The sequence below is a fragment of the Xenopus laevis genome, chromosome 7L (assembly GCF_017654675.1).
Source record: "Xenopus laevis strain J_2021 chromosome 7L, Xenopus_laevis_v10.1, whole genome shotgun sequence".
Lineage (NCBI taxonomy): Eukaryota > Metazoa > Chordata > Amphibia > Anura > Pipidae > Xenopus > Xenopus laevis.
The window spans coordinates 103,622,502-103,634,942 of record NC_054383.1 but is presented as its reverse complement, the minus strand read 5'-3'; the positions used below and the strand labels follow the sequence as shown (position 1 = coordinate 103,634,942).

Here is a 12,441-nt window from a genome sequence, read left to right as displayed (position 1 = left end):
ATTAAAAAAATCGCAATTTTTTTGGGATTTTTGCATTTGGAGTTTAGTAAATAACCCCCTTAGTCTACTAGAAAATCATGTAAACATAAAATAAACCCAATAGGCTGGTTTTGCCTCCAATAAGGATTAATTATATCTTAGTTGGGATCAAGTACAAGCTACTGTTTTATTATTACAGAGAAAAAGGGAATCATTTTTAAAAATTTGGTTTATTTGGATAAAATGGAGTCTATGGGACATGGGCATTCCATAGTTTGGATCTTTCTGGATAATGGGTTTCCAGATAATGGATCCCATACCTGTTCTTGTCAATCCTAAGGGTCCACCCTAAGGACCTGTAGGGTGGACCCCCAGTCTGACACTGTTCTTACTGTTAATAACTGCTTGTGACAGATTAGGCCTTGTACAGCACTGAGTACATTTGTGGTGCTATATAAATAAATACAGTACAACATATGCAGATGCTGGGAAACAATGCTGTGTGTAAGTACAATGTACCAGTCTGAAAATGAATCCTGTCTCATTGCTAAATATGCCCTACAATAAAAAAAACTGTATTCTCTCTTTTTTTTTCTATACTTCTGGCACCCATGAACCCCAGTAAAGAACTGGGATACAAATAACAAAGATGCCAAGGCTCCATTCATGTGTATTGGTTACTTCTTATTAATTTACCACAGGGCACCCTCCTGTGGGCATTACCATAGAGACCACAAACAAAGCAGTCTGCAACACAAGCGCTTGTTATCATTGACTGTCACTGGCTAACCTGATTAAGAATTAACAAGAAAGGCCTGTAGACTATGCAGCATGAACTTACAGGATAGTAACGATCAAGTTTAAAGTGCATTTTCTTTCATTTGGCGACAAACATCGACTTGAGCTAAATGCCATTGTAGGTAGGCTTCATTACCAAAGGTTAAATCAAATTTTAATGTAAAGAATTGGAGCATTTTGCAATTACTTTACTAGCTTCTAATGTAAAGATTGTAATGCAATAAATATTAAACCATACAATATTTTTATAAAGACCATGTTGTATGTTTATTGTTGTCTTAATATTGCAAATCAAACAATTTAAAAAGCATCAAATTAGTGATTTAAATGGGTTGTTCACATTTAAATTCAATTAACTTTAAGTATGATGCAGAGGGTGAGACCGTTTGCAATTGGTCTTTATTTTTTATTATGTGTGTGTTTTTTTAAATGATTTAGCCTTTTGTTCAGCAGCTCTCCAGTTTGAAATTTTGCCAGCTACCTAGTTGCTAAGGTTCAAATTATCTTAGCAACCAAGCAATCGTAAGGCTGAGACATTAGAATATAAATACACATCCAGGGGCAGATTTACATAGGGTCGAATATCGAGGGTTGATTAACCCTCGATATTCGACTGCCGAATGTAAATCCTTCGACTTCGAATATCGAAGTCGAAGGATTTACCGCAAATAGTTTGATCGAACGATCAAACGAAAAATCGTTCGATCGAACGATTAAATCCTTTGAATCGTTAGTTTCGAAGGATTTTAATCCATCGATAGAACGATTTTTCTTCAACCAAAAAATTGATAGAAAGCCTATGGGGACCTTCCCCATAGGCTAACATGGCACCTCGGTAGGTTTTAGGTGGCGAAGTAGTTGGTTGAAGTTTTTTTAAAGAGACAGTACTTCGACTATCGAATGGTCGAATAGTCGAACGATTTTTAGTTTGAATCGTTCGTTTCGAAGTCATAGTCGAAGGTCGAAGTAGCCAACTCGATGGTCGAAGTAGCCAAAAAAAACATTCGAAATTCAAAGTTTTTTTTATTCTATTCCTTCACTCGAGCTAAGTAAATGGGCCCCTCAGTGTCGGACTGGCCCACCGGGATACCAGGAAAACTCCCGGTGGGCCCAGGTGTCAGTGGGCTTCTAACCATTTGGCCTATTTCATGGTCGTTCACTATTTCTTAAAGAGGCTTAATAATGCAAAAATAGAGTATAGCATGTAGAGAAAACATACTAAGAGAATAAAGAGGTTGAGTAAGGAGAGGAAATATAATAGTTTGGAAAGTGGACCCTCAGCCTAAGGTTTTCTGGTGGGCCCCTGGAAACCCAGTCCAACACTGTACATACCTCAAAACTGTCCCATTTTGAGCAGGACAGTTACAATTTTGAAAGCTCAACCTGCAGTCCCAGCTTGTTACTGAAATGTCCCAACTTTCTCTTTGATCTCCTGCACTGAACAGCCAGTAAAAGATACAAAGTTTCTAACTTCATTGGCTTTTGGCAGAGAGCCCAGAACAGCCCTTTAGGTGCACTTGGATACTTGTAACAGTTTATGATAAGCAAATAAGTAATTGTAACAATTTAAGACAAGCAGGTCTCTTGGGGAAACTGTGTGTAAAAGGGCAATTCAGCTTCATTAGCAAAACTTTAATAATACATAAAAACCACAGAAATGTGTTCAAACTTTCATAACCTGCCAAATTTTGTAAAATGAACATGGTAATTGGTGGGTGTGGCCATGCGCACCAAATCTTTTTCTCCCTCTTTCTATTTAAAAAATGTTGGGAGTTATGTAAATAGAAGAGGCCTGAATAGAAAGATAAGTACAGGTATGAGACCTGTTATCCAGAATGCTCGGGACCTTGGGTTTTCTGAATAATGGATCTTTCCGAAATTTGGATCTCAATACCTTAAGTCTACTAAAAAATCATTTAAACATTAAATAAATCCAATAGGCTGGTTTTGCTTCCAATAAGGATTAATTATATCTTAGTTTGGATCAAGTACAAGGTATTGTTTTATTTTGAATTATTTGATTATAATGGAGTCTATAGTAGATGGACTTCCTGTAATTCAGAGCTGTCTGGATAACGGGTTTCCTGATATCGGATCCCATTCCTGTACTTTCTAAAATGTTGGGAGTAATGTAAATAGAAGAGGCCTGAATAGAAAAACAAGTACAGGTATCGGACCTGTTATCCAGAATGCTTGGGACCTTGGGTTTTCTGAATAATGTATCTTTCCAAAATTTGGATCTCCATACCTTAAGTCTACTAAAAAATCATTTAAACATTAAATAAATCCAATAGGCTGGTTTTGCTTCCAATAAGGATTAATTATATCTTAGTTTGGATCAAGTACAAGGTATTGTTTTATTTTGAATTATTTGATTATAATGGAGTCTATAGTAGATGGACTTCCTGTAATTCAGAGCTGTCTGGATAACGGGTTTCCTGATATCGGATCCCATTCCTGTACTTTCTAAAATGTTGGGAGTAATGTAAATAGAAGAGGCCTGAATAGAAAGACAAGTACAGGTATCGGACCTGTTATCCAGAATGCTTGGGACCTTGGGTTTTCTGAATAATGTATCTTTCCAAAATTTGGATCTCCATACCTTAAGTCTACTAAAAAATCCTTTAAAGGAAAACTATACTCCCAAAATGAACACTTAAGCAACAGATAGTTCATATCATATTAAGTGGCATATTAAAGAATCTCACCAAATTGAAATATATATTTAAGTAAATATTGCCCTTTTACATCTCTTGCCTTGAGCCACCATTTCGTGATGGTCTGTGTGCTGTCTCAGAGATCACCTGACCAGAAATACTACAACTTTAACTGTAACAGGAAGAAGTGTGGAAGCAAAAGACACAACTCTGTCTGTTAATTGGCTCATATGACCTAACATGTATGGTTTGTTGGTATGTTTGTGAGTACAGTGAATCCTACGATCCCAGGGGGCGGCCCTTATTTTTTAAAATGGCAATTTTCTATTTATGATTACCCAATGGCACATACTACTAGAAAAGTATATTATAATGAAAATGGTTTATTTACATGAAGCAGGATTTTACATATGAGCTGTTTTATAATATCTTTTTATAGAGACCTACATTGTTTGGGGGTATAGTTTTTAAATAAACCCAATGAGCTGGTTTTGCTTCCAATAAGGATTAATTATATCTTAGTTTGGATCAAGTACAAGCTTCTGTTTTATTTTGAATTATTTGATTATAATGGAGTCTATGGGAGATGGCCTTCCTGTAATTCAGAGCTGTCTGGATAACGGGTTTCCAGATAATGGATACCATTCCTGTACCTTAAAACTGGCCACACTATCCACTTGTGTAGCCTGTCTCCATGCAAGAAAAATAGCCAACCAGATGAAGGCCAGTGCCTAAACTTTATTCAGGGTCAGACTGGAGCCTTGGGGGCCCAAATAAAGGGTCCTCCCGGCTGTCCTCGTTGGCCGACCCCAACCTCAATTTCCCTTGCCCTAAGCATGCGAATGTGCAGACACGCCAGCACTGTGCGCGTATGTGCTAACAAGCCATTGCTTCACGCATGCGCTGGTAAATTTGTTTACGGGTCAGCTGGGTGAGAAGGTCTGGCCCGGCGGGGGCCCATGAGGGCCGGGTTTTTTCTCGGTGTCCCACCGGCCCAGTCCGACTCTGACTTTATTCAATAATCAATAATTATAATTTATTATATTTTGCTTATCAATAATTATATTTTCTCTCTAATGATGGCCAGTAATGCCAGAGGACACACTGGAGGGTTGAACTGAGGACAGGTGTCTTTTTTTTTTAACTGGAACAATGTAACTATTATATAAAAGTATGAAAAGCAGCTTTAATTTTATTTACATGAGCAGACTGTGGTTTGTGTTAAGTTAGCAGTATGTTGCAAATTCTTCCAAACAGGGATCAAATCATCAAATGAAACCAAAGATACTTACTGCCATACAGGCATATATATTTATAGCATTTAATTGGTATATTGTATGTTGGTAAATATTGTTGGTATTGTTGCTGCAAGAAATGTTATTGTATTAAAGTGCTCATGGTGGCCACCCTTTGCAGTATGAAGACCCATTTTGTGCTAAAAAAAAAACCCTCCTACAAGATAAAAAAGGGTATTTCTTTCTAGGATGTACTACTTTTTAAAACTGGACACATCAGTAATCCGCTATTCCCTTTCACCCACCAGTAGGGGGTATACAAAAATAAATCTATTCAAAAAAGCATTCCTTGTCCTAATTTTTTTTTTGTTCATTTGAAGTTATGATCCCATAACATGAATCAAATATGGTACCAGTCCACCATCCACCCAAGGCATGGAGCTGTGCTCTAAACTTTGCACCAAGGTACCTTATCCATAACTAACAGTGGCCGCATTATTAGGACAAATTACAGAATGTTTGCTTAATTTACCTAGTAATTGTTTTTCAACTAGTTAAACACGAATAAAGCATGGCCTAATGGCCTTACTCATTCAGAAAAGCAATGTATCCCTAATTGGCAAGTATCGGTATGGGACCTGTCATGCAAAATGTTTTCTGGATAATGGATGTTTCAGCAATATGGATCTTCACACCTTTAGTTTACTAGAAAATCATGTAAACATGAAATAAACCAATAGGCTTCTTTTGCTTCCAACAAGGATAAATTATACATTAGTTTGGATCAAGTACAAGGTACCATTTTATTATTACAGAGAAAAAGAAAATAATTAAAAAAAAAAAAATTGGATTATTTGGATAAAATGGAGTCTATAGTCTATGGTAGATGGCTTTTCTGTAATTTGGAGCTTTCTGGATAACATGTTTCTGGATAATGGGTCTCTTACCTGTGTAATGTCCATTTAAATCATCAACAACTACAGTTCTTGGAACAAATGTGCCTGCATTAATAGGGTCATAGCCATCCCCTGTGATTGCTGGGGTGCCCTGGAGTAAAGGGGCCAACTGATGAGTAATAATAATACATTGAAATGTCTAGCTATCTAATAACGTAATAGTATATATGATTCTATAACAAATAATTATTTCTGTTAAATCACAAAAAGTCATAAAATGTTTTTTCTGTGGGGTACTGGAATTTAACATCCTAGTACATTACAATTCAAGCACAAGAACAACCCTTCAACATCTTTTCTTAGGTTCACCGAGGGTTAATAATAAACCTGTGGTCTGCAATTCAGTTGTGCTGCTAATCAGCTAATCTCCAAACAGCATTACAGATAGGCTTACAGCTTAGTCTGCATACTTGACTATTCACATTAATATATACAGTATTCTTAACCTAACAATGTGGACAGAGAAGAGAAACTGTAGGAGAACCTGTGTAATATAACAGCAGAGACACCACATTCCTCATTGTGATTTGAGTCCACTAATGTAACAGTAGATGGTCTGCAACATCTATTTTCTTAGTGGAGTCCTTACAAATGTTATTCCGAGGCCTAGATCCTGGACATAACTGTTAATCCACACTCTTCATGTTACTAGCCAGCAATCTGTTTTAAAAATAAGCATTCTAGAAGGTCTAGAATATTTTGCACAGTTCATTTTTCCACAGCCGAATTAAATTGCAGCAGAAGTCCTGTAGTTGTGGGTGTGATTGGGGCCAGAGGGGTGCAAGATCAGGGGGCATTGTGGGCCACAGATGGGTGCGGGTCTGGGTTGGCTGGGCCCACAAGGACCAGGGCCTACAGTTTTTTTTACCCATTGTCCCGCCAGCCTAGTCCAAACCTGGAAAACTAAAGAGAAGACTTTACTAAACTGAAGTCTAGGGAGGATTCCTCGCACCGGGGGTTTTCTAAATAAGGGATCTATGCATAATTGTGATCCCCATACATTAAGGGGGTTATTTATTAAAGCTCTAATTTTTCTAGGTGGGCTTTTAAAGTGGAAAACTTGAATTTTTCCAGATTTATTATAACACAAAGCTGCTCAAAGTCAGAATTCGAAAATACACCATCTCGAACCTGTCGAGGTCCTGTCAAAGTCAATGGCAGATGTCCCCTTTCCAATTTGAAGACATTGTGATCTGCGCTGGGTTGCGTACGATAATCTGAAAAAATTTAGGGGTTTCGGGCAATAACTCGAAAAAAATCAAGCATTTCGGGAGTCAAATCCGAGAAATTCTACGATTAGGAGCAGATATATCAAAGGTCAAGGTGAATTTTCAAATGAAAAAAATTAGAATTTCGAGTGATTTTTTGTGTACTTCGACTAGGGAATAGTCCAAATTCAATTCGAATTTGAAGGAAATTCAAAACTTTGAATATCGTTATTTATTATGTACTGTCTCTTTAAAAATTTTACTTCGACCATTCACCATCCAAACCTGCCAAATTGCTATTTTAGACTATGGGGGACTTCCTAGAACCTATTTGGAGTCAATTGGTGGACTTAATTTCGGCTGGTCTTTTTGAATTCGAATTGCGAAGTTTTTTCAATTCGAAATTTGACCCTTGATACATATGACCTTAGAGTTTCCAAGATTTTATCAAGATTTTTTTCCGAACCGAATGTTTCGAGTTATTTTGTTAATAATTAATGTAAAATCGTGCATGGGAGTTTTGGTCGAGCTTAGTTTATTGAAATTATGAGATAAATTTGAGTTTTAGTAATTATCCCCCTAAATCTACTCAAAATTATTTTAAACATTAAATAAAACCAATAGGCTGGTTTTGCCTCCAAAAAGGATTAATTATATCTTTGTTTGGATCAAGTACAAGGTACTGTTTTATTATTACAGAGAAAAAAAAAGTCAATTTTAAAAATCTGAATTATTGGATTTAAATGGAGTCTAACTTCCTGTAATTCGAAGCTTTCTGGATAACGTGTTTCTGGTTTACAGATCCCATACCTGTACTGTTATCTTGAATAGTAGAGTAACAAATAAGTGATAAGCACAAGTAACATTTCACCTATAGACACGGACATTATGCAGATACCCTAACGATTGGCCAAGGTCAAACAAAGAAATGGAAAAAAACACAGAAATATAAGGCTAATTTCAATAAGAGATAAACCAGCAGCTGCACATAGATATCGACATGAAATAAAATGATACACTGGCCTATTGAGTACTTAATTGTAGGTGACAGCTAATGAAGATGGAATTTCAACAGTTTGTAACAGAAACTATCATCACAGCCACACAAGGCATTGTGAGAAGAGATCTCACCCATGCTTAAATAATTCATGGGATTCCTTAACTAAAAGGGCAGATGACTAGTGCAAAAGTAAATGCGGGGGAAGCATGGAACGGAATGCTCCAAACATGGGAGGCAGGTAATTAAAGGAAAACCAAGGCTAGAACAAGGGTTTTTGATAGACCTCCTCAAAGACATCGTAACACCTCAGGGCATTTGTTAGAACAGCTAAAGGGGCCAATTGGCAGAAAAAATATTAATATTAATTATCACATATTTAAAAATGTATCTCATAGATGTCCAACCTACAGCCCTTCAGCTTCAGCAGAACTATTGGGGTTGTAGATGACCATCTGAGGCAGATGTCCTTTAGTCTATATATTTTTATTTATATAACGTTACCTATGCATGAAGCACTGTACAGCAGAACAATAAATGAATAGAACAAACAGGAGGTCATTACAGTTATAAATACAAATAAATACAAGGCACAGTTACAACAAAGATTAAGAGCTTGGTGTCAAAGACACAAGAGGATGAAGGTACCTGCCCCACAGAGTTTACAATCTAAATGATTCCTGTAATCCCTTTTATAAACTGTAGTCTATTAAAGTATAAGAAGTAATATTATTTGATGAAAACCAAGCACAGTATTGCTTTTTTTTGTTTGACCCACCAATATGGGGTGTGACTGTGAAATCTCTAATAGGCTGGACACCTTATAAGTATTGAGACCTTCCGAGTTAGGTTTTGGCTAGAGCCCCTTTACAGTTCTATGTTTACAATATCAAAGCAGCTTACAGTTCCAGCAATATTAGTGTCTGCTTTTCCATGGGCCATGGTCCTTAGCTGATGGGGTTATTTGTTACTACCATTCGTTCTGTGTACTGTTTATATAAGTCAAACAATTTTGAACATTAATGTTGTACCGGAATATGTATGCAGACCTACCAGTCATGAATCACAGAACGGGACTCACTGGAAAGTGGGCAGGGTTTCAGATAGATCAGGGTATTTCTGGGTCTAACTGGGCATGGCCAAGGGGTTGACTGTTCCATTGTATTTATAATTCCATTATACTGGTCACACCCTTAATGATGGCATGTATTATAGCCCTATAACACCTTCAAAACATTTTTTTTCCATTCTCATCCTAATATTTTCAATTTTTTTAAATATAAAAGGAAATTGAAAAGGGAAGTTACAGGGGTTCTTCAAGACAGTGACATAAACAAGAGAGACTGAGCTGTGCTGGTTAGTCTAGAATTGGCTAAAAGGACCATGTGAAAAAGCTGATGCTGGTAGACTCCCAGCATGTGGAGTGGGCCTGGATATCCCTCAGAATCAAACTGCTTCTCGCTGGGTACAACTAAAGAGCCCTAAAATGTATTGATGCCTCCCATGTCTGGTTTCAGATGAACAGAAGAGTCCTTCTGAGGAGCTGATTAGTAGATACTACAAAGGATATGAAGCCACAATTTCACGGCATAGCTGCATATGAGGTTATTAGTTCTAATTAGAAATGTACCAGTTACAGGATTTGGTTCTGAAACGCATTCTAACACGTTTTGCAGGATTCAGTTTGGTAAAACTTTAGTTTTAAAGCCCGAGATCAACAGAAGGTTAAAACTGTTTTCACATAAAGAGTTATGGGGGGGGGGGGATTGTACTCAAGTTTGAATTTAAAATTAGAACTTGGATTCAGCTCAAAATGCCAAATCTTTTGTTAAGGACTTGGTTTAATTTGATACCATAAATGATTTGGTGTATTCCTAATGCTAATGGACTCTTTATTTTTATCTTAATGAAAACTACAAGGAATGAAGACTAGACTTAAATCATCAAACAAAGGACAAATGACAAAGTTTGTCATATACTGGATATAGTGTTGCAAAATCCGTGCGTCTTTACTGGTGGTGCTCAATCTGGGAACCTTGCTGCAAACCTTGGTTTCCGTTATCCACTCACACATGTGTGGAGATCTCAATAAACTTCGATTATTTAGCACAATTGCCCGAGGGTGTGCCATCTGATTCTCTACTTGTGAATAAATGACAAAGTTTTATTGCCTTTCCAGAGCTTTATAATCCTCCAGCAAATCCCTTTCAAACATAGCAAGCCATTAATATGACACTCCAAGGGATAATCCCAGCATCCTGCTTTACTGATATGTTTAAGAAATCAAACATGCTGTCAAAAGCTTGGACATGGTGAACATGGCAAAACTGAACTTGTGTTTTAGTTTTAATATGGAAACGCCAGCTCAATTTTGCTATCGAGCCCACAGAGCTGAATTTTCCAAAAGTGTCCTCAAATTATTACAGGCGCTGGCAGGGCTAGCCTTAGGCCTATTGGACCAATTGGGTCCAATAGGGCCCCACACCTCTGGGGGCCCCGCACCACAGGGCAGCACAGATAATATTTCCATCAGCCTGGCCTGCCCCCAACTTTGAGAGTCCAGCCCATCCCCAAATCCACAGGTCTAGCCTGCCCCCAACTCTCAAAGGCCCAGCTTTCCTCCAACCTTGATAGGCCCTGCCTGCCCCCAATCCAACCAAGCCTGCTCCCAAGCTGAATCCGCCCAGCCTGCCCCAAACTAATTGGCCCAGTCCACTCTCCTATTTCCTCCCTCTCTCTCTTACCCTGTGTGCCCCTATTATGTGCCCCTATTTCATCCCTCTCACTTTCTTACCTTGTCTGCCCCTTTCCTTTCTATTTTGTGCCTGTATGACCTTATTTTCCTAAATACTTGGTGTGTCAGTAGCCAGCAACACTTTGTCTAGGGGCCCCGCCAACATGGTCCCAATTGGGCCCCACATTTGATAGGATCAGCCCTGGGCGCTGGAACCCTTCGCTGAGGATGTGGAGTGCTATACAATCTAAGACGGCAGACTCTTAACAGGAATGTCCTGATTACAAACTCATCACAGGGTAAGGAACACATTTAAAATGGGAAGTATCATCTATATGTAGGCCACATTTGAGCCTATCATATTAATACTCAATAATCATAATAACATCATATGGAATATATGGAATATAGACACTATAGGTCAGATGGTACAAACAGAGAAAACAAAAGGCCTAAGTAGCACCTATTATAGACCATCTGCTATAAACCATGCCAATGCATGTGGGGGAGGTACAGAGAGGTCCACTTATTGTATGTTGCTACAACAGCTAAACATTAATCCTCTAATAATCAAACCTGCCTTAAACTTAAATAAGCAAATATTTTAACAACAATGGAATAACACCATGTGGAAAAAACCTACATTAAATGAATCATATCTTACTTTGGACAGTACTCTAACAGATGCTGCAATGTAGGTAGATCTCCTTTGGCCGCTGCATAATGCACAGGTAGTGCCCCCGTGTCTGTCGGGACCATCGCATCATTGGTCCCAAAGCGCAATAACCATCTGGTAATTTCATGGTGGCCGAACCTGGCTGCTAAATGCAGAATAGTGGCACCGGAATTGTCCTTATCCTGTAAGGGAAATACAGAAGACTTGTTAAATGTCAGCTCCAGACATGCACTAAACAATGTATTTTGTGTTAAAGGAGAACTAAACTCCCCCTAGTAACAATAGCCCCCCTTAAAGGGATACTGTCATGGGAAAAAAACATTTTTTCAAAATGAATCAGTTAATAGTGCTGCTCCAGCAGAATTCTGCACTGAATCTATTTGTCAAAAGAGCAAACAGATTTTTTTATATTCAATTTTGAAATCTGACATGGGGCTAGACATTTTGTCAATTTCCCAGCTGCCCCAAGTCATGTGACTTGTGCTCTGATAAACTTCAATCACTCTTTACTGCAAGTTAAAGTGATATCACCCCCTCCCTCCCCCCCCCCCAGCAGCCAAACAAAAGAACAATGGGAAGGTAACCAGATAGCAGCTCCCTAACACAAGATAACAGCTGCCTGGTAGATCTAAGAACAACACTCAACAGTAAAAACCCATGTCCCACTGAGACACATTCAGTTACATTGAGAAGGAAAAACAGCAGCCTGCCAGAAAGCATTTCTCTCCTAAAGTGCAGGCACAAGTCACATGGCCAGGGGCAGCTGGGAAATTGACAAAAGGTCTAGCCCCATGTCAGATTTCAAAATTGAATATAAAAAAATCTGTTTGCTCTTTTGAGAAATGGATTTCAGTGCAGAATTCTGCTGGAGCAGCACTATTAACTGATTCATTTTGAAAATAAATTTTTTCCCATGACAGTATCCCTTTAACTACCTTCTATCACCTCTCCCTCCCCACATTGTTTATTAGACAGAAAGGTGCCCGTGAAAAAAAACCTGAGCCTAAAAAGCAGAGCACCACAATGGAGTTCCCCCGGCGTCTTCTGTCCGTTCACATTCTCTTCCAGTCTCTTCGCAGAAGAGTTATGTAGGAGAGCATTAACAAAAAGATTAGTAATTAAAAGTAGCTATAAATGTGCAGCCTTCAAGAGCATATGTTTTTAGATGAGGTAAGTGACCCCCATTTGAAAGCTAGAAAGT

At 38.2% G+C, this 12,441-nt stretch overlaps 1 protein-coding gene across 5 annotated transcripts in view; it reads right to left on the bottom strand.

Annotated features, from left to right (window-relative positions):
- Window positions 1-12,441, bottom strand: part of LOC108696609 (espin) — a 110,844-nt gene that overhangs the window by 89,100 nt on the left and 9,303 nt on the right. For all 5 annotated transcript variants that reach the window (XM_041569419.1, XM_018226126.2, XM_041569420.1 and 2 more), the window contains exon 2: window positions 11,229-11,422. In XM_041569419.1, coding sequence (XP_041425353.1) covers window positions 11,229-11,422 — 194 coding nt within the window. The remainder of the gene's footprint in view (window positions 1-11,228; window positions 11,423-12,441) is intronic.